General features: G+C 40.2%; 1 protein-coding gene across 2 annotated transcripts in view; it reads right to left on the reverse strand.

Moving 5' to 3' along the window:
- Nucleotides 1-12,275: 12,275 nt before the first annotated feature.
- Nucleotides 12,276-23,726, reverse strand: part of SLC4A4 (solute carrier family 4 member 4) — a 282,976-nt gene continuing 271,525 nt past the window's right edge. The window contains exons 21-25 of one of the 2 annotated variants that reach the window (XM_008157468.3): nt 22,672-22,740; nt 19,915-20,088; nt 17,165-17,326; nt 13,100-13,179; nt 12,276-12,381 (exon numbers count right to left, since the gene is read on the reverse strand). In XM_008157468.3, coding sequence (XP_008155690.3) covers nt 12,276-12,381; nt 13,100-13,179; nt 17,165-17,326; nt 19,915-20,088; nt 22,672-22,740 — 591 coding nt within the window. Of the gene's footprint in view, nt 12,382-13,099; nt 13,180-15,706; nt 15,804-17,164; nt 17,327-19,914; nt 20,089-22,671; nt 22,741-23,726 lie in introns of those variants that run through there. The other variant, XM_054728471.1, reaches the window with a different exon arrangement.

Here is a 23,726-nt window from a genome sequence, read left to right on the forward strand (position 1 = left end):
CCGCAGGGGTCGGGCCTAAAACGGCAGTCGGATATTCCTCTCACAATCCGGGACTGCTGGCTCCTAACTTCTCGCCTGCCTGCCTGCCTGCCTGATTGCCCCTAACCTGCCAGCCTGATCACCCCCTAACTGCTTTTTCATGCCAGCCTGATCACTCCCTAACTTCTTCCCTGCTGGCCTGATCACCCCCAACTGCTCTCCCCTGCTGGCCTGGTCGCCCCCAACTGCCCTCTCCTTTCGGCCCCGTTGTCCCCAACTGCCCTCCCCTGCCAGCCCCATCGCCCCCAACTGCCCTCCCCTGCCAGCACAATCACCCCCAACTGCCCTCCCCTGCTGACCTGGTCGCCCCTAACTGCCCTCCCCTGCCGGCCATCTTGTGGCAGCCATCTTGTGACAATGTCACACAAAGGCATCGCATGCTGCCACCTAGGCTTTTATTATATAGGATTGAAATGTTGTGTCTCTTATTCCACTTCACCTTTTCACCCATCCTGCCATCCCCCTCCCTCTGGCAACCATCCATTTGATAAGCTGTATCTATTAGCTTTGACCTAGAAAAGAGTCAGGGACATAATAGGTCCAATAATGATTAAACAAATGCATGGCAATTCTCTGCCCTGCACCAGTCTATTTTACCCCTCCCAGATTTTAAATGTCTTTATCTATTTTCTTAATTCCTCTCCAGACACCATTTGTCTGGCAGATATATATTTTTTTCACCCAAACTGAAAGCCTTAGAAACTTTCTCTGACAATTTGGCCTCTCAAACTCAAGAAGGATGGACAACTTCCTCATGTAGGCCTCCACTGTACCTGCCACATGCTTGTATCATAGCACTAAGTTCTTATTTCACTACTTTGTCTGCATGTACTTCTTTTCCACTTGATTGTCAGGCACTTGAAGTTAGGAATCAAGTCTCATTCTTGGTTCTCCAGCAACTACCCCATTCAACTCTTATAAACTGATGAATGAACAAAAATAGAACATAGTGCAGTATTTTCTGGTGGCCCCATATTACCATTTTGAGCATTAACCTCAATACTCTTTACTTTTGAGACATTTAATCAATAGATTTCAATTATTATAAAATCAATACATTTTACTTTTAAGACCTGTTTGTGGTATCCTTCCTTCCGTACGAAATAGCCTGATTTTTAACTTCTTAAGTATGTTTTATACAGTATTTATTTATTTTTATATCTTCTCTCTTCCTATCAGTGAAACAGGAATTTTGAAGAGTAACAAAGACAGGTTTTAGGAAATTTTAGAAATTTTGGGAATTAAAGGGACCATGGAGGAAGCATATGGTTGCAGAGCAGCAGGAGGTGTATTTCCATGAAATAGGGGAGCTGAAAAGCTGCAACAGGTACATTTCCATAGAATGAGGGAGCTGGGAATAGCAAAAGGTCTATATTTACAAAATAAAGAGAAGGAAACCCTTCATCCAGAAGAAGAAGAAAGCCCAAAGGGAATAGGAAAATAATAAGGAAGGGGAGAGGTGGGGGGGAACCTTACACGTCCCATGTGAGGTTCAACCTTTGAGCCCAGGAGTTGTTATAGTAACCAGTCTAAGGGAATAGTGACCAATCAAAGGGGCTATCAAGGCACCAGGATCTGCAGCCTTTATAAGCCCTAGGGAAAAGGAACTCAGTGGGACCCTTTCCCCCTCCCCACATGGGAGTCCATTCTGTGGGACTCTTTCCTTCTCCCCATGTGGGAGTCTGTACGTGTTCTCTCCACCTTTGCTATACCACTTTCTGTCCGTGGATTCATTCTTCGACTCTGGTGGACAAAGAATCCGGGTTCCAGTCCAAAAATTCCGTTTCATCAGGACTAAGCATTAATTCCTACTAACTCAGCTTTCCTATCGATTTTCGTTGTTGTTTCTCATCTCCTATGTTTTGAGAAATCCATAGATGGCCAAGACTAACAAATTCAAGCATGTTGCATAAAATGGATTCCAAGTGACAATTTGGGTTCTTCTCCCAGAACTATGGTGCTCAAGCTGGGGTGCCTAGACTTTGAGACAGCTGGTTTCGGAGTTCAGAGGGTTCTGAGTTTTACTTCCTTCTTCTCCGGTAGGTTAGGTAGCAGAATGAAGAATTGCTGAGGTGCACATTTCCTTTTTATAGTATGCTACAGAGAATTAGACCCTAATTTCTTAACTCAGTTATTGTTGCGCATGGCAATACTAGTACTTGATGAATTCTCTGTGGGTATGTGGAAAAATTAATCAAATTCTCTCCTATGATGATCGATTCTGACTGTCTTCTGCTACTTCTTCCAATTCAGTGATACAATCAAACACCATCCCCTACCCCTCATTAAAACCACTGCCAGCACCACTATCATGATGCTCAGAGTTCTTGCCTCTTTAAATCTCCAGATTGAAAGATCATTTTGGCCATTGTCCCTGCTTACTATCTCTTTTTTCTTTTTTTTTTTTCACTTCAATGTAACCTTTTACTGCTATCCGTGGTTCTTTCTCATCCCTTCTATTTGCTGCCCCCCTCACATCCCCACTCTCTAATTATAGCTTAGGGATGAACTAAAATTTCCTGGAGCTGTAAATATCACATGCAGTCCTGGGTAGATCCAGCAGGAAGTTCATGTCAGGTGTCTTCTGTGGTGTGCCATTCCCAGACCTTGCTCATTTGAATACTTATTATTATTACTAGAGGCCAGGTGCACAGATTCGTGCACATTGAAAGGAAATTAATTAGAAGGTGGCTGGTGGGACTGGACTGGGTGAGATGGGCCAGACACACCCTGGAGCCAACCTCCCACAGTCCCTCCTCAGCCAGCCGCACCTGGGGTGGCACCGGGGCTCGAAGGGTATCTGTGGACTGAGCGGGGTCCCTCTGGCAGGTGGGGTCCCTCGGGCTGGCCTGCAAGGATCGGGTTGAAACCAGCAATCCAACATCCCCCAAGGGGTCCTGGAATGCGAGAGGGCACTCTGCAAAGTCGCTCAGCAGCCCCTGGTGGTCATTGTGCATCATAGCTACTGGTTGGATGGTTGAATGGTCACTTAGGCTTCTATATATATAGATGGTTGTTGTTGTTAATCCTCACCTGAAGATATATTTTCTACTAGGGGCCCAGTGAACGAATTTGTGCACCTTGAAAGGAACTGTGGGCCGTGAGGCTGTGGTAGTCACAGGGGCGGGTCTTGGCCCACCCTTCATGTCCCCACCTGGCCCATCCCACCACGTACCCCAGTCCCCTGTTTGCTGGCAGCCCCGCTCCCACCGCCACCGCTCCCACATGCTGATGGCGCTGGCCCCGCCTGCACCCGCTGAAGGCGCAGAGCGATTGGGGCCGGTGCCAGCAGCAGGTGTGAGCGGGTGCGAGTGGCAGCTGCTGCCCCAATCACCCCAGGAGCAGGGGGAGGTGGAGAAGCCCTCAGGAGGAATCAGGGCGCCAGCAGTGGATGTGAGCAGCGGCTCCGGCAGCAGGTGTGAGCGGGGCTGGCGCCAGCAGCAGGTGTGAGCAGGGCTGGCACCGGCAGCAGGTGTGAGCACCAGGCGGTCCCGTGGTGTACTGGAGCAAAGAATTTTCAGTAACTACCAGAGGCTCACCCCAATGACAGCGACCGGTGCCCTGCCTTGGTCTGGCGCCCCCGCTCACCTGCTGCACCATCCTGCCGTGGCCGACACCCGCCATGTTCCACGCATGCCCCATGGTGGTCAGCACACGTCATAGTGATCAGTTGTTTGGTTGGTTGGTTGTTCCGCCGGTTCAGTCTATTTGCATATTAGCCTCTGATTATATAGGATTGCTTTTTCGGAAAGAGAGTGGAAGGGAAGAAGGGATGGGGCGAGGGAGAGAGACACACACACACATCAATGTGAGAGAGCCACATCTATTGGTTGCCTTCCACACATACTCCGTACAGGGGCAGGAAGGAACCCGCAACCCAGGTATGTGTCCTTGATCGGGAATCGAACCTGCAACCCTTTGGTCCTAGGACTGACACTCTAACCACTGTGCAACACCGACCAGGGCTGAATACTTTTAAAAATATATATATATGTCTTATTGATTTCAGAGATGGGGAGAGGGAGAGAGAGATAGAAAACATAGATGAGAAACATCGATGGCTGCCTCCTGCACAACTCGCACTGGGGATTGAGCCCCAACCCCAGGCATGGACCCTGACTGGGAATGGAACAGGCGACCTCCAGGTGCATGGGAAGATGCAATGATGCTCAACCAACTAAGCTACACCAGCTGGGTGAATACTTATTTTTTAATAAGTGCTTTGCTTAGCAGTTTTCTTTTGCTCTGAGAATTAATTAAATATATACATCAATATACACAGTATTGGGAAGAAGAATATAAATGGAGCCACTTCAAAGTGGAGTTTGAGCTGCCATTGCAGAGGAACTGCCTTGCTCATCTTGCTCCTCAAACCTTTGGGATGTTAAAACCGGGCAATATATCCTTTGCTCTGGGCCTAAAGCAACACTGTATTCCAAACAACTGCTTGCAAAGATAACAGGAAAGCAGACATTCTGATTACCAGACTGAAAATTCTAGGCATTCTTTAAAATTAGCATCACTATGTTAGCTTATCTGTACCTATAGCAATTCCTTTCTTCTATTTCTGTAGCGGTTCCCCTTCCCTTTCTCATAAATACTTCTTGCCTTCACCTCCCAATTTAACACTATTTGGGTTCTGCCTGAGTCAATGCTTTCTGGATAGTTCTTCATTTGGATCTCAAATGAACTTTTGTTGCCTCTCATTTAGGCCTTTTATTTTGAAGTTAGCACATCTAATGTCAGAATCAAATCAGAAGCAGACTCACCTTGAAGGACTGACATCTCCTGGAAGCAGGGGCGGTATCTACAGAGATGTTTTTGCATCCACTGCTTCCACAGACCACTCTTCTTGACCCTGAAGCCCTCCTGGGTCCAGACCTAACTCCTTCGGGTTGAAGTTGGAGCCTTTACAGGAAGTTGGGAGGGATTTTCCCACGTGGAACAATAGTCTCAGGAGGGGTGCCCCAGGGCCTCCTGCCTTGAGTCGCTACAGTGGGAGGGATTCTCCTCAGGAGGAAACCTCCCTCACCTGGGAAGGCTGCCCTGGAGGTGAGTGGCTTGAACTTGCAAAGGCTTGAGAAAAAATACTTTTCCCCTCAGAGGGGCTTTTCATGCTGTGAGAAGTCCCCTGGAGACAGCAGCTCACAGGGATTTTTCCTGGGTGGGGGAACCCTCATTCTGTTGTGCCTTCCTTGGTTTCTCTTCCCTGTCTCTGTTGTACTGTTGTCCTAGAAAGACGGTCCACTGGGGAGGACACGGGCATCAATCCTATAAACCTGTTGTCCAGGCCAGCCCCCTGCAAACTGAAGAGCTTGTGGACACTTTGCTGTGGGTCTAATGTAAAAACCGGATGCGATGTTTCCTTTCTTCTAGTTCTACATCCTGAGAGTTTGGCTAAAACATTTCTCTCTGGTCTCCACCACCTGGAGGTGCACTTACCCAGGTGCACCTGGTGGGCAGGCCAATACCCTGGGGATTCCTGGCAGCTGTATCCTGGGAAAGAGAAGCATAGGGATTGCCCTCAGGCGTGCGACTGACTGGTAGCTGTAACCAGACTACAGGTATCTTTGTGCCATTTTGTCAGACCATGCCAGCTCCCAGGGAAGTTGGTCATGAGGGGTCTGAGTTCATAAGGGGCCTTGGGCGTCTTAACCTTTGTTGCTTTACTGCCTCCAGCAAGGAAGGATTTTGACTGTCTTAAAGTACTCAGGGAGTGAATTTCCTGCATCTTGATCTTTGCCTTTGGTTAAACCATAAAAGCCTTATGGATTTGACTTGCCATTGAGATTAATAGATCCTACTGTCAACAGCCAGCCAATGGATGCTCTCAATGGGAAAACCCTGCACATTGGGACATTTTTTTAGAGAGCTCTCATCATAACTGTCTTACTGGTACCTACCAATTTCAAAACTTGATACGAAGAAATATAATGGCTAGCCTCCTTGATTTGAGTGACTAAAACTACATAAGAGGTTTTACTAAAGAAAGGTAATGCAGTCAGATAAGCGAATCAACCTATGCTATTGAAACAGGAATTTTAGGGGGACGTAGGCAGGTTTAGGAATATTTTAGAATTGGGGTCCATGGAAAAAAACATAGGGCTACCGAAGGGAAGAAGGTACATTTCCATAACACAAGGAAGCCAGGGGCAGTTACGTCTCCATAAGACAAGGGAGCAGCAACAGGTATACAGTATTTCCATAAGACAAGGGAACTGGAAGTAGCCAGAAAAGATCTACATTTACAAAATAAAGAAGAAAGAAAGCCCAGAAGAAATAGGAGGACAATGAGGGAAGAGGGCCTCAGAAGTCACTATTGTAACCAATTCAAAAGGGAATACTGACCAATTAGAGGGGATATCAGGACACAGGAACTATAGCCTTTATAAACCATGGAAACAGGAAGTCTGGGGGGACTCTTTCCCCCTCCCCACGTGGGAGTCCATTCTGTGGGACTCTTTCCCTCTCCCCATGTGGGAGTCTGTACTTGGTTCTTCAATATATCTCCACCTTTGCTATACTACCCTCTGTCCGTGGATTCATTCTTCGACTCCAGCAGACAAAGAATCAGGGTTCCAGTCCAAAAATACCATATTACTATCATTTAGCTGGCAATTCAATCCTTTGAGGGATTTAACAGCTGAATCCTCCTGCCTGGAGTGATTAAAGGCAATATGGGGTCAAGGATTCTGATTTACTCATCTCTGTATTCCCCAAAGCCCCCAGGAGTAAAACTGAGGCAGGTAAATTCCTTGGCAAGAGGAATAGGGAAACTGAGACATATACCTAAACAAAAACAAAACATTGGCCAAGCAATTTACAGCCAGGTACAAATGCCTGGCAGGGGCCAAAGCTGGGAGAGCCAGCTTTCCTTCCCTGGTCTTTCATGGTCAAGTGGTGTGTGATAGATCCTCCCTTCCCCCAACTGATGGACGGAGTATGATGTAACCTGTACCTGCAGCATAGACATTCCTGAGCACCTAACAAGGCACCTTATATGGACTGTACATTGAACCACCAATCAGCACCTGCCAAATACCCTAAGCCCCCGATTCCTAAGTCCCTAGGTGCCTAATCATGTGCCTTATATGAAACCACCAATCAGCGTGTGCTGAGTGCCCTAAGCCCCGTCCCTTTCCTTTCCTCCCCTCAAAAGGCGTGTTCACCCCGGCACGTGTGCTCTTTCTCCTTTGGAAGGCAGCCCGGCAGGGGTCTTCTCCTCCAATAAAGCCTGTGTCCTGGTATCCTGGTCTCTGGCCCTCTGTTTCATCTTTCAATGTGAGCCCCCTGACATTTCCTCCCTAGAGATAACATCTAGGCCTCAAGTCGTAGAGCTCCAGGCCCAGAAAAGCAGTAAAACCAGACAAGGGACTCCTAGGCTGACCTCAGGACCAGCTACATTAACTAATGAGCCCCTGCCCCTGCTTTGACACCAATCAGTGGAGACCCACCAGAAATGCTGATGAATATTCTATTGAGATTCCTCTGGGACCTGCCCTAAGGTCTCCACCCTTAAAAGCTTTAGGATGGAAGACCCAGTGTGCTCTCCCTCCCAAGAGCAGGCCAGTGCCTTTCTCTTCTCCCTGGCTCCTTCCCCATAGGTATGCATCTCCTAAACTCTAAGGGCCTCACAAGCTTGCAACCAGGGCAGCCCGGGGCTGTGGCAATTCCTCCAGGGCTAACCGTGAACTTGTCTCCAAGGCCCCCTTTTCTCTGACTTCCTAGTGAGCGAAAGCAGACTAGCCTAGGCTCATCTTTCCTGAAACATTTCCAGAGAGCCAAGGCTGCCCTGCTTAGGCTCTCCTGTGGCTTCCGGTCCCCAGCTTTAATAGACATGCTCTAAAAATCACAGGGACTCGAGTTGTGAAATCTTTCCTGCAAGAAGTCAAGAACCCACACACTACCAACCAGCCCTAGGTAGACTCACACTAAGGCCAGGCCCCTTTTCCGGGAGCAAAGTAATAGGCATGTAATAATTATTTGAAGAGTTGAACAGAAGCACATAACACTCCCAAATGCATAAAGTTACTTTATTTTAAGTATACATTTAATTTTGAAAAATATAAATGCTAAAATATCTCATCTTCTTCATCTCTTAATTCCATAAAAGTCACAATAGAAAGCTTCATAAAACTGTAAAATACTATAATGTTATAGGAATTTTAGGTTTTATATTGGAAAAATTATTAGTAATATATTGAAATGTTTTCTGTTCTTTAGCATTTTGTTCCACCATGTTGATCTACTTCATTTAAAATAAAAAGATGCATCATTTCTCCAAAGTTAATAAAGACTTAAGAGAATAAAAATAAGAATATCTGAAAGTGCGTATTGATTCTGAAAAGTAATGTGTATGAATATGTACCAGCCATGAAAATGGCTAAAAAGAGGCAACTATTCACTCTTTTCACATTGTAGGAATGGGACAAAGTTACTTCTGGCTCTAAAAGTTTTACTGGATGACATTAGCCCTGAGTTGCAATATTTGCCTAGGAAATATAATTCAGGATTTTAGTATGTACCCATAGAACACAAAGAAATGAGCCAAAAATAGGACATATGCAAATATCTTGTCCAAACACAACGTGGTGTTTGCATATATCACAAAACCGTATTTCAGGCTGCAATGAAGCTCAATGAAATCATCATCTCCAAACTTCCACAGCCCTTCAGATGGTCAAGTGCCACAAACTATCATTTGATTGTATTCAGCCCCTTGGTGCCACTGGGCTTCATGCTCATGCTGTGAAGAGCAGATGTGAAATAAGAAATAAATAAGAAAATCTCAAGTTCCTGCACCAAAATCGTTAAGTGGTATGAAGAGGATTGAAGAAAGCTTTGTCCCAACCCTGAACAATGTCAACCTCTGTAATACAACTCAAATAGTTTTGTTTTGTTTTTTAAAGATAGTCAGCAGTCAATACAATTCAAGTACTTTAACACAGTTCAAAACAAAACAAAACAAAAGAACCAAAACTCGGAAGACAATCGTTCTCTGTATTAAACATCGATATAGAGCTGATAAAAGATTTACTCTGTATGTGTTGGTGCATGTGCATAAAATATATAGAACTACACACCTGAATTACTGAGGCAGACAATTACTCTCCCCCCCACCCCCTCCCCCATTCTTTGAGGTTAGGGGGCGGATTAGAGAGGGCTTTTCCCTACTTCTTTAAGCGTCCACCTCCCTACCCCCATTCCACAGCTTGACTAGAAGAACCAGGAACCTATTGCCTACGGCACACAAAATAATTAGGGTTCCAAGTCCTAGTTTCACAGAGTAGAGAAGAGTGACTTTCATCAAGGAAAACGGTGCCTCCAAGATAAGTTCTTTCAAATGCCAAAGCCAGAGACCTTTTTGCTTCCATAAAGCAGACTCTTTCCTTCCAACAATAAGTCTGTACAGCCAAACGCTCTGGTTAACAATTCTGAGTGTACACTTATTTACTTAGTTCTTCACTTCGAACAACTTACATCATTTTTTGTCTGTATTCACATCAGGGAGAAACACTTTGTAAAATTTTACCAGTGTATTATGTGTGTCCAGTTTGCAAAGAAAGAAAACCACACAGTCTGGTTAGTTCTTAAATAATGAGTAAGTTAAATTGAAATAGAGATAATTTGGTGGCTCTGTGTGGACCTCAGGTTTTGTTTATTGGGTAACTATTTCTATTCCTCTGAAAGTCATGATTTTTTTAAATACGTGCCTAGGTCCCAAAATATTGAAAAGGTTTGATACCTATGATCCTTTTAGCAAACATAACGTATTGTTCCACATTCATATTGTAAGTATCAACTAGTCATTGAACATGCGTCATACACAGAGGTGCAGATAACTTTTAGATCTACTCAAAGGCTGAAGTAGTGAATTAAGTTGTTGTAGGAGTTTTTTGAAAGGGATGGAGAGGGGCATGAATCCTTAAATAATTGATTCATGATCAGAATAAAAATTATTATAGCTAGAGATTTTATAAAAATGAACAAAAATGTCATTAATTTAACAAGATTTTAGGTTAGGCTGAATATATTATGCATGGCTTTCAAACATTTTGTTGGTGCTTCTATCAGTTAAAAAAACTGGGGAAAGCTTTTAATTTTATCTTAGTTTAATGAAAAAACTATATAATATAGAGTAATCATTTTAAGAATAGTTGTAAATACAAGCCAATATTTAGCATGTAAGGTTTTAATAAATAACAAGTAATTTGCCACTTTCATTTGAATAAAAAAACTGCAGGTCATTTATATCTAATTTGTATAAAATTGAAGGTTTTAAGATTATCCGATACTATAAAAGAAACAGCTAATTCAGAATAAAATTTTTGTAATCAGAATTTTAAGAGAACAGTATTGTAACTTAATTAATATAAAAATAAGTAGGAGTCACTGTGTATATATTATGAAACCAAAATAGGTGGCTCCGTTCTATTTTTTAACTCTTCTAACAATCTATTTTACTTAGGATGCACCACAAAATGTGACTGTATGACTCCAAAATATGGATTCAACATTTTAACATTTTTAATGCAGATTCATAATACATAATTCAACCTATTAAAAGCATTATATTAAAATAACATAGTAATTTAATTAATAAAGATTAATTTTCTTTTTTCTAATTTTCAAAATGGTACTTTGAAGTATATATATATTATATATATATATACACACACATATATTCTAAACTTCCCAATCACAAGGAATTGCCTTTCCATCCTAAAAAATGTGTGTCTTATTACAATGTATACACATACACCTCTGCAGATCTATTTGTCATGCCATAAACACTTTATAAATGTGCAAATGGTCTATTGATATTTATATGATTTTTTTATTGTAATTATGGGCTACTGTATCAGTGATGGTTACTGATATCTGAATAATAAAATATATTCACCCTCATTTGCATAACCGTAAGTCTCTTAGACCTCTGATGGATTTTTCATATATGGTTTGGGTTTTATGACAACTGACACAAGAGGCTGGGTAACTTTGCCCTTTGCCTACCATCACTCTGTCCATAACTTTGCACATATATGCACCAGCCACACACAGAGTATATACACAAACACACAAATATTTCAAAGTGAAGAAAAAAAAATCTAACAATACTGCATAGGACACGGACATGGCAATACAATTAGCATCTGTGCCTGGATAGTACTATTCTCAAAGCATCAGTTACTCCCATATCATAGGAGCTTCTCCCTTCTCCCCCATTCTCCTTCACAGAACAGATAAATTTCTTTTAAGGAAAGGGGAAAATCGACGCTTAGAAACATGGTGTTTTTCCTCTGATCGAGCCCTCTGGCTTACCTTAAAGATTGTGTATTTGTGTGTGTATGTGTGTATGAGTGTGTATATGTGTGTAAAAATCACATTATATACAATACAATTTTTACAGAAAGCCTGGCAGCTACAAATAAGAGGTAGAACTACTCAAAACTATGTTTCCTGCTGCAGGAAAGAATTCATTATTTTACAGTAATTAAAAAAACGTTTAAAAAATTGACAAAAAAATAAGTTGCAGGTTAGGCCCCATAATTTAAACAACAAAATCTAGGAAGAAAAATATTCTTCAAATGTACTCAACAGATAAGTTCATTAAAGGGTTAAAAAAAGTTGCATAGGAAAAAGGGACATTCCAGCACTTGCTACAATGATGGCAATAGTTTCGCTACAGGGAGTAAAGTACCTTTAGTTTTTCTTCTTTTGATAATTCTAGGACTAGGGTTCATAAGCAAGAGCAACTTAGAATAGCAGCACTTTTCCAGTTCCGGAGAGCTCCGTAAGCAAGAGGAAACGCTGTCTGGAGATCAAGGTTTGTTCTGCCAGACAGAAGGACAAGCCAGTAAGCACAGCTCCAAAGCTCAAGTGGTAAGTTCCTTCAGCATTTGAATAAAAGGTGTTATAAAACCCTCAATACTTCTGACCTCTGGTTAAGAAAGGAAAAGGACCGGGTCTGTGCGTGTCCTGCGTGACAGAGGAACTTGGTTGTCAGAGGATACATCTGAAAGTGTAACAAAAAGGGGCTCTTCAGGTGCTGTTTTTCAGGAATGGTGCACTACTGTCTTAGTTGTACCTTATGCTGGGGAGAAGCAGAGAGAGCACTGTACTATTTGGCCAATGACCAAAACCCAAGACAAAACAAGAATTAAAAATAAACAACCAGACAAATAAAACAAGACCACGAACAACAAAATCTGTTAGTCTGAGGAAAGACAAACAAGTTACAATGTCGTTTCTGTTCCCTTGCTCCTCCAGTAATCATCATTGTCGTCAGGCTCAAGTTCTATTCTGATCTGAGGCACAACTTGTGCTGGAGTTCTAGGAGGACTAGAGAAAAAGAAAAGAAAAGAAAAGAACTGGTAAGTAAATCAGAGTTCCTTTCTCATCTGTCAAATGTCTATATACTGGACAGAAGCCAGATGTGTCCTTTGTTTTCTGTAAATACTTATCTCCACTTTCTGTATTCATAAAACAAACATTTTTAAGTAGGATGAAGGTATCTATAGAGTCAAGATATTCAAGTAAAAATGTCTTAAGCTCTCATACCTAGATTTGAAAAAAAAAAACAAAACAAACAAAAAAAACAAGAAGGTGGACTGCCAGGTGGGTGATACTGTCAACTTAAAGGACAAAAAGACTTTCATGAAGAAAGTATTCAGGGATTAGACTTTTGGGGCAATCAATTAAGATCTGAAATCTGCAGAGCCAGGTTAAGAGGGAAGGAAACTCCTGGAGAAGAGCTCCTGGGAAATGCAATTAAGCATTAAGTCAGAGATGATACAGACATGATAAGAGGTGACACTGATTGATCTGGGGCTTTATTTTAATACTACTGAAAGGGTTCAGTATTTCTAAGAGTAAATAGAGGAGGTCTCTTAGAAGGTTTTCTACCAGGGAAAACTGGGGCAAGGTTTGGTGGTTGGGTAATTTATTTAAGATAAAAGGAAGGAGAACAAGGTGTTCTGCCAATAACCCGCCTTTGACTTCATGTCTGTGGGGCAATCACCACACAGAACGACGTTCGGGAAAGAGGGCCGTCCTTTACCTTAGCATACCCAGTGACTGAAGAAAAGGAATTTTTTCAGCATGATGTGTGGTGTTCAAGGAATGTTGGTGATCTTTCTCCTAGAAAAAATAAAAAAAATCTTTGTTAACCATAAAGAGTAGTTTTTGGTAATATTTAAAACGAGAGTGAAAATAAAAATCTCCACAAAAATTGATGCCTCTTTTCACAATTGGGAAGAGTAAGAAAGGCAAGTTTAGACAATTTCAATAAACACTGTATCAAGGTAAGAGTCTAACTAGTGTGATGAAGCCAAAATCACTTTGTTTCCTTTACTCTAGGTTTTTTTCTAGGAATAACCACTAATGTTCCTCTCAGTGAGGAGGCAGGAGGTGAATCATTTTTAAAAAGTGGTAGCGTCTTCTTAATATCTTAAGCTTACTCTTGGATTTCCTTATATCTCCAGCATTCACAATTTTGTCCTGTTATTTGTGGGGGAATAAAAAGATTTTGAGGAATTTATTTATACTGAAACTCTATCAATTTTGTTTTTTCATGGATTATAAAGATAAATATGACATTAGAAAAGATGTCATTTAGCCCTGGTGGGTGTGGCTCCGTGGCTTGTGCATCATCTCGTGCACTGGAAGGTCCCCCCACTACCCCCCCCCCCCGGCTCTATTCCCGGTTGGGGCACATGCCTGGGTTGCGGGCTCGATCCCTGGAAGGGGTGTGTAGGAGGCAGTGGATCAATGTTTCACTCTCATATTGATGTTTCTCTCTCTCCCTTCCTGTCTTTCTAAAAATCTATTTAAAAATGTTAAAAAAAAAAAAATGTCAGAATGATCATGGGTGATATGCTTAAGTAAATTTCTAATATATCAGTTTTCAAAGTATCCTTTTTAAAGGATTTCTGAGAGAATGAAGAATACTAGCAGTAAGTAGATAATCTAATTGCTATAAATTTTTTTCCAGGAGCCTCAAATTCTGTTTTTTTTCCCCCCTAAAGCGGCCTTTAAACTGTACTTGAAAGGGCTCTACTAGCTAGATGGACGACATACATAACGGGCTCTCTTTCAGTCTTCATTTGCTACTGATGCTCTGAAGATGAAAAATGGAGCTAGAACATGGTTTGGGGAACTTGAATTTAAAAAGGAAAAATTAACTAAATCCCACTGACAGGATTGAGAAGAAATTGGCCTCAGTTATGAACTATAGCCTACGTACAGATTAGACACTAAAGGTGAGAGTGATTTCATTCTTTAAACCTAGTGTGCTGGCCAGATTCCAAGATGGTCCCCAACGCTCCCTGCCCCCTGGTATTCATATCCTTGTATAATTCCTTCTCACACTGTACCAGGGTTGGTATGTATGACCAATATAACATGGCAGAAGGGATGATATACCACTTTTGAGATTCGGTTACAAAAGACTGCAGTTCCTGCCTTGGTTCCACTGGCTCTGGTGGAGGCGCCCACAGGCCAAGGAACTGACATCTGCCAACTGCCTGTCACTGAGTTTGGAAGCAGATCCCAGTTCCCGTCAAGACTCAGCCCCAGCCGAGAACTTGACCGCCGCCTCCTGAGATACCCGGACCCAGAACCATCCAAATCAGCTGCTCCTGAATTTCAGAATGTCAGGAACTGTGTCAGAAAACAGGTTGGTTGTTTCCAGCTGCTAAGTTTTGTAGTAATTTGTTACACAGCAATCAATAACTCATATACCTATTTTCACAAATAGTCATTCATTTCAAACTTCTCATGGTAAGCTGTTATTGAAGTGGCATTGTCAAATAGAAGTGAGAAGGTCTCAACTGTCTTTTTCCTTTAGCAGGTCAGTAGACTCTGAAGGGCATCTGGATCTTAAAAAATACATTTTCTTCCAATGGGAACGCAAAGTGAAAGCAGTTTGGAGACCATTGCTATTGGAAAAGCTTGAGATTTATTCAGTAAAGTTACTATAGAGGTTCCCCCCTTTTTAAGGAGCCTGTTGATTACAAAAGAAAAGGCGATGTGTCAGAAATCACTACACCGTAGCCATCGGGCTATTACCTAAGGAAAAAACAGTGCCGTTACAAAGGTGATTTTGAAATAGCAGAGGAGGAAGACATGAGGGAGAAAATGCACAAATCTTGTAAATCATACCTAAAAATTTCTGTTAATTAGTTTATGATTGCCAATTAAATTTAAAATAATCAACTATTCCAAATTCTCAATATTAACCATTGATTCATTGATCACTGAGAGCCCATGCTGAAATTTCTCTTTTGAGCTGATCTGGTCATTGGCTGAAGCCTAAGGAAGACAAACAGTAACAGACAGTGATGTAGTCCTATGAGCCGCAATTCTAAACACCAGCAGGAAAAAGAAAAATCAGTTAGAGACATGGTTATGAGTTTAGCAACTGAAAGAAACTGGTGGTAACTTGGATCAGAGAAAAGACTACCAAGCGAAAACTTAAAAGGAAGAAAAGGGAAGCTCAGGGCATGTAAAAATGAAGTTTAAAAAAATAATAATTAAGTGTAAATCTTCGCATAGAGAAAAAAGAAAACGGAGGGAAAGTTAATGTAAATGATCGTTCTAAAGTTTTTTTTTCTCTGCAAGTGCAAATCATATTAAAGCAGGGAAGCAAGAGGTTAGTTCTACTCACTGTCGGAAGGTTTGCTATCACTTAGGAAAGGTTGCTGTTCCATGATGTCCATTGGAATTTTAATACTTGGAACTTTTTCTGAGTATGGGCAGTCAGACTGTGAAAGAAATTTGTAAGTTTTAAGAAAGGTGTTACTATACAGACCTCCCTACCTCCCAATATTGATTAAACTTACCAAACTGTCATTTACATTGCACTAAGGAGGAAAGCCTTAGATACAATCATTTCCACTTGGCTAACTTTTCACATTCGACACCATCTTTCTCCCTCACTTTTGTTTTCCTCCCTTCTGAGTTAATGGGATTAAGCCAATTAACACTAGCGCTGCGCACCAAATGGAAGTCACTATAGATTGGAACAACTGGAAAGCTTTCCACCAGCAAATATTTATGCACTTGTTATAATGTAGACACTTAAAAAATGACTGAATATTTCTCAGGCTAAAGTTCCTCATCTGTAAAGTAGGAACAAAAATATATACTAGGAACAGCTGTTTTGACAATTGAAGACAAGCATGCATGATCAATTAAAATGATCAAGTATATAGTACACAGCAAAAATTAACTACACTCCCACTTTAGAATGGGATCCCAGGGATCCCATTAGAACAGGGATACTTCACTGTGTTAAAAAAATTCAGAACAAATCTTCACACAGAAAATCTCATTTTGGCAGTCCTTTCAAAGACTACTAGGATAGGCTCTGTGTGTGTGTGTGTGTGTGTTAAACAAATCTCTTCCTTTCTCCTAGCACTAATGACAGACTCCTATTAGAGCACCTGTATTCCTCTGAAATGGTCTCCTAAAGAGAAAAATGGGCAATTATTTTATTTTTCAATGTAATCACCCACCTGAAGGAGGATCATCTATGACTATTACAATTATGTAAAAAGACCCTAAAGTACAATTCCCTTTCCTTTTAATGGAAGGGTTACAGAGAAATAATCCAAAATCATGTCAAAGCCCAATGCAAAGATAAACACAATAGCAGAGGACTTTGGTTGAGAGCCGACTCAAACACAGATAACAGGAGGGGAGGGCACCGGCACTGTCTACATTAGGCTTAACATTACTACATAAACCAGAGTCATCTCAAATTTAAATCCTGGATTGTCAACAGCAAATCAAATACATTTTATAGCAGTACTAAGCGAACTTACTTTTTATTTATGAGACTGGAGTTCTTTAGATGTGGTGGACTTTTTTTGGTTTGGTTTCTAGAAGTCATTTTATCATTTTTAGTGTATTAATGGTTAAAGAAAGGCTTCAGAAAATACAAAAAAAAACAAAGAGAGAAAATCAAGGGTAAAGGAAGGTGAAGACTGACATGTAACATGGACAAGTAAACATTCTCAAAACTCAGACATACGTCTCACATCAGGGATAAAAAAAAAAAAATTGATTTTTCACATATCTTTCTTTAACTAGCGTTACTCTGGAATTCTGGAAAATTCCTTACATCATCAATGTCACTATCCAGACTTCCTTTCTTCTTTTTCTTTCTCTTCTCATCTTCCTTCTTTTTCTTGTCCTTTTCTGGAATGACATCATCGAGGAAGCTGAGGTCGTGCTGGGAGAAGAGGTAGTCCATGCCTTTTCTGACAGCTACCAGTGCCAAGATCTGAAAGAATAAATATAAAAAATATGAAAAGAACCTTGTCGGATGAAGTCATAATGATATAAATACTTCCCTATCAAAGGCAGTTGAAACCTACTTTGTATATTGCTAGAGGATGATGGAACTCATCTTTTTATATGAACTTATATTAAGTGGACCATAAACATTTTCTTCATGGAGAAAGTTGGCTTATAAAAGTGTTAATTGACACTCACTTTGTTTTGCTCAATGAAATGTGTAATCAATTCTCAATGTGAAAGGATTCGTTTTTAAATTATTTTCTTCCATGTTTTAGCTTTTCAATAAAATAACTAAAAAGTTAAAAAAAAATAAATGGCCTGCATATGATTTCTAATTACTCAAAATTAAAACAGTATACAAGTTGTTGAAAATCTGTGCAACATACAGTACACTGACATCTTCAAAGTATTAATAATGAGGTAGTAGTTGAATATGCACAGACCATTTAATCTACTGAGCGACTTAAAAAACTACCATTAACTGAATACTTACCATGTTTCATATGCTGTGCTAAAACTCTTAGGCAGTATTTTCTTATTTCCACAACAAACCTAAAGAGTAGATATTAGGATCTCTATCTTACAGCTGAGGAAACTGAAGCTTTTAGACGTAAGTACATCATCCAAGATCACTAAGCCAGAAAAAGGAAGCGTACGGAGGGGCCCAGCTGCCTGCCTCTAAAGTCAGTATTCTTAAACTCCATATCTTTGATTCTATAAATAGTTCTTGAAGATGAACTTCTGAAGGGACATTAAAGATGTCCTTGCTCAACGGTGAAATCTGTATGTGCTAGGATACAAGTCACGACTCTGCTTCAAACAAACAGTTGTCTTTATCTATCTGCTCTCTGGGTTTCAGTTTCTTCATTTCCTAGAGAAGTTAATAAATCTGCTCTACGGAAATTATGTGATTGTTTTGGGATCAAATAAAAGCTCTCAAAAGATAAAAATACTTTATAAAGGTAAAACTTTGTTTTGTTATTTAGCACAAGCAATAAGTGATTTACTAGATATATTTCAAATTTATCCTAACTTTGTTTTTTCTTGGCTTTAGCAAAACTAATAGATAGGTACATTATACCAAAAGGCAAATGGGAATATTTTTCTCTCACTCAGTATGTTTTTCAGTACGTTAATAGAGTTTACATGGAGTTGGGGAACTGGGTGACGGGATTGAGAAGTACAGATTGGTAGTTACAAAATACTCATGGGCATGTAAAGTACAGCATAGGGAATATGGTTAATAATAATATAGTAACTATGTATGGTGCTAGGTGGGTACTGGAATATTGGGGGCAACACTTTGTAAAGTATGTGATTGTCTAACCACAATGCTGTAAACCTATAACTAATACAAAATAATATTGAATGTAAATCACAATTCAAATAATTAAAAAATAAAGAAGAATAACATAAAAACAAAAAGATAAAAAAGATATAAGGAATTATCAAAAAAAAATCTGACTACAAATATCACTAGTATTTTATACCATTTTTCCTGCATCCCTGGAGAGAAAAAAAATAACACCATTATAAACAATAAATAACCATAAAACAAAATAATAATCCTAAGAGAATTTTTATAAAAAACAAAATACGGTTTATGTATGAAAACTCTGTTTCCAAGCCCTAGCAGTGGCATAGCAGACCTGAGGCTGGCTTTGTGACTTGTTTCAAGTGTATGTATATGCATTTTCTTGCAAGAAATGGAAATCTATGGTAAAGTATAAAATTCAATAAGGAAACCAAATACAGAGCTAGCATTTCCTTTTTCCTTCTTTCACATTCAATATTATTTTGTATTAGTTTTAGGTGTACAGCATAGTGGTTAGATAATCATTTACTTTACAAAGTGATCCCCATAATATTTCCAATACCCATCTGGCACCATACATGGTTATTATAATATTATTGAATATATTTCATATGCTGTAATTTACGTCCCTGTGTCTGTCTTGTAACTACTAGTCTACTTCCTAATCCTTTCACCTTTTCACCCAGTAATTCTCACCATATCACAGCAAGGACAGAGAGCCCAGACTTAAATTTAGCATGATAAAACTAGCAAGACCTTTAAGAGAGAAACCTTTCATTCCATTTCTTCTATCTATGGATAACCTCTCATAAGTTTCCCAATTTGTCAAGCTGTCCTCTATTATTTGGACTAAAATCTGACATACTTTGTTACATTGATTCTATTGTACAAAATTCTATTGTATTTTAAAAATAACCAATGTATATTGGTGTCTACTATGTGCCGGGCGTTGTGCTATATATTTGATATTCATTACTGATGCTCAGAATAACAACAATACCATCCTCATCTTACTGATACGTTAATGGCAGCTCAGGGAGTTTCACCAACCAGCACGAACCAGGGCCAGAATCTGAACTCAGCTTAGTCTGACTCTGAGGTCCAGTGTAGACAATCACAGACATAGGAACCTTAAATTACAGCTGAGCCAATATAAATGATTTAGTCAAAGCTGGAAAAAACTGGAACCACACATAAAAGATACCACATGATATTGGTATGACCTCATGGGTAGGTTCAAAGAAAGAAATCCCTACCATGACTGGAAAAATGATAGCAGCCACGGTTGACTTGAGGATCCAGAGCAGGGCGAGGCACAACACCTGCAGGAAGGTGAACAGGTGGACTCTGCGCAGCGGGACATGGCGCAGGTAGATAAAGTCAGGCTGATGCTTCAGAGGCATCAGGAGCAGCTTCAGGCGGTCCATGAACTGGGGAGCAGAGGGGAGGAGAGTACAGCTGCATTACTTCAAGAGCGGATAGATGCATGAAGTCATTTCCATTGTGCCCAATTCTCCACTAGTGACTCATCTCCTCTAATTTGGGCCAGCAGTATCTTTTTCAGAGGACAGTGGCCAAGGAGTGCAGAAATTTAGCCTACCTAGCACCATTAGACATTGTAGGAGTCTTCCGATTTTCATTACTTTGCAGGAATGGTATGCAGACATATGAGCTAAAGTGGCCTCCAAGAATAAAGTTCCAAAGCACAATGTAAATTCTAGATGTTCATCTCTTTCTGTTTATACTATCTGAGTCTTGGGACAGAGGATCTTGTGACTCTTTAATAATGATATGCAGAAGCAAGACACCTAACTCATGTATCTTACACTAATGCTTCTTACACTAGCTTTGTTGTCTCATCTGAAAGAGGAGGAGATGCCGCTATGTGTCACATACATTTCAGAGATGTTTCAAGGATATAAAGGAAGTATCCAACTTGCAAGTGGGAATGCACTGGTATTTTCATAAACTCCACATTATCTACGGCATAAGTAAGACATTCAGCAATGCATTACCATTTTTAAAAGAGAAAAGCCATGTGAATATGAATGGCCACGAGTTTCAGAGCATCCACAACCAGAGAGTAGAATCCTGGAGGGGCTATCACACCGTCATGTATGAGCAGGTATTGAAACTACTGCTGAGCACCTGGGTGCCAGGGGCTGCACTTCACAGAATAAGTGTTGAATTTACACTGATGATGATGATAAGGATGATATCGCCACACCAACCATATGATCTTTCTGATGGGAGATGCGCAGCAAATAACCGCTAAAGTGAATTATCATGTCACAAGAACTCTGAAATAATATCCCTGCGTCCTCTCTGGAGGGAAGGGAGAAGTGTAAAAGAAAACTAGACTATCACAGACAACAGTCTCTGGGGGCCTTGCTGCTTATAAAGACCGGTTGACAAAATTCCCTGCTAAAATCAAATCTTGCCTAAAGTTCTAAAAGAGGAAGAATTAAGAGGAAAATGAGGAAAAGAGAGAAAAGGCAATAGGGACAGCAGCCGAGTTTTAGAACTCTACTACCTTTCCCTTCAGCAAAGGGCTTCCCCGTCATTGTGATATAGATTTCTTTCTTCTACTTAAGAAACATGTACTGAGCTCTAACCATCAGTCAAGCACTTAGAATGCATACAATCAAACTTCTTATCTAGATTGACCTTTTAAAGCTAAACAAAAATAAGCACTATTAGTTTGGAGGTCACATTATTTTCACATCTTTCCACTTAGGAGAGTAAACAACATTTAAAATACCAGGAACAAATATACTATTTTGATACATTTATCTTCCCAAAAGTTTCATAGGCACAAATAAACACACATGCATAGTCATTAATCCCGTCTCTGAAAACCGCCTTGTGTTTTGTAACAAATAACCAAATGGTGAAGAACTCTACTCAATGGGCCTAAATAAGGAAAAATAAAGTAGCCTTTTCTCTTTTGGGGAGTCTGGCCACTTGTCCAGCTCTAGCTGACTATAAAACTAAATGAATCTAAACTCAATATGAAATGAAAGCAAGGACTATTATGAAGGGGTTTAAATAAATTGTTATGATGTTCGCAGAACATGCTGTCTTTTCCCATTAAAATGTTACTGAGTGCTAAATAAGGCTCCACCTAACAAGGTGCCAGAAACCAGCAGAAGGACTTCCAGTTTCCCAGTGCCAATTAAATTAAACCTCGATGGAAAGACCAAGTTTTCTCTAATGACTTTTTAAAAAGGGGGACAGTTTACCAAAGTTGTGAATAGCTGACGATTTCAACAAAAGTAGTACATAAACCACACTGACTTTATTCTTTTATTGGTTCAAAACTTTGATCATTGAATTCAGTCATGTAAAAAGGACATCAAATAAGAAGAGCCTGGCCCTAGCCGGTTTGGCTCAGTGGATAAAGCGTCAGCCTGCAGACGGAAGGATCCCGGGTTCGAGTCTGGTCAAGGGCACATGCCCAGGTTGTGGGCTCGGTCCCCAGTAGGGAATGTGCAGGAGTCAGCTGATCAATGATTCTCTCTCATCATTGATGTTTCTCTCTCTCCCTCCCTCTCCCTTCCTCTCTGAAAGCAATAAAAATATAAAGTAAAAAAAGAAGAGCCTGTTCTTAGTATAGGTAAAGTCAAACGGTAAACAGTATCTTGAAGAGTACACTGAAAGGGTTGATATCCTTTTTGAGACAAAAAGAAAAAAGAAGAGGAAGGAAGAGAGAGAGAGACAAAGGGAGGAAAGAAAGAAGAAAGGAAGGCAGATCATAGCGCTCTTACTTTCCTGATCACATGACCTTCAACAGCCTAGTTTAAGAATGGGTATGTATGATAACCTTTGTTAACACAAGCTAACTTTGTTAATTAAATCAGAAAATGAAAAGTAGATAATGGTAGAGAAAGTAGAAAATAAATGCACTTTAAAAACTTAGCAAATAATTAGCACTTCCCTTCAAAGATCTATTACTGGACTAGCCTTACTACTAGGAAAACATGACTGTACTTAGGCGGCTATGGAAAACTTACCTGGACACCATTAAGGGATGCTACCCCCATATACAGGAACACGCCATAGAGTACAGGCATGGGAATAAACTAGGAAAGAAAAAAATTGGAGACCAGTTTTAAAAAGTAATAGTAAATACAGTAATGGAGAGGGGTAGTTTAAATAAAAGATAAATCTGAAACTAAAAGATAGACCATAATAATATAATGATCTCTAATTAGTGTGCTTTAGTAATCATTGACAAATTTCTAAACCCTTTGTACTAGAAATAAATGGAGGAGAAGGAGACTCTAAATTTTCATTTGATGCCTGTTTGTATTTTTTTACAATGAACATGCATGACCTTAATAAGTAGTTTTCTTCTAATGGGAAGAAAGTTTGCCTTTCGCCTTAAAAGAAATGACTATGTAAGCCAGATGCTTGCATGAGCTGTGAGGTAGAAAGAGAGGCAGAGGGTCGGTCACCTCACTCCTGAGACCAAGTTCTTTGCCCAACGGTCTATTGATTTTTTTTCCTTAATAATTTTCACCAAATGATCTATCTACTTGGTGTTTAAATGCTTCTTTCAACTAAAGCATCAAACGACTGTCCCCTTTCTTCTCCTCAGGAATACTGGGAACTAACTAATGAGAACACCGCTTGAAAGGAGCATCGAGCATCTGCAAGCAATTAATTCCACACAGGGATTAATACACAGCTTTCAAAACCAAATTAATACATTTCATGCTTTAATTAGCAAGAGTCTTTTTACATTATACAAAGCGGCTTAACAATGGCACGTTCCACTGTGCTGTTGGAAAGTTTTATCTATTCCTAGCCCTCTGAAACTTCCCTAGAACTACAGGGATGAAGCACGGTCAAGGATGAGCTTCTGGGAAGTCTTCTATCTGCGCTACAAAAGGTTCTCAAGGTTCTATTTTGAAAAGAAGCTCAAGTAACTTCAGGAGTTTTCAAAGCTAAAACCACAATCAATTAAGACCAATCTTACCTCATCTACATAAAGCAGGCTATTGTAGCAAGAAAACAGAATGACTTGAGAGTAATTTTTAAAGAACTATTGCATGTGTCAGTGATG

The sequence above is a fragment of the Eptesicus fuscus genome, chromosome 2 (genome assembly GCF_027574615.1).
Source record: "Eptesicus fuscus isolate TK198812 chromosome 2, DD_ASM_mEF_20220401, whole genome shotgun sequence".
Lineage (NCBI taxonomy): Eukaryota > Metazoa > Chordata > Mammalia > Chiroptera > Vespertilionidae > Eptesicus > Eptesicus fuscus.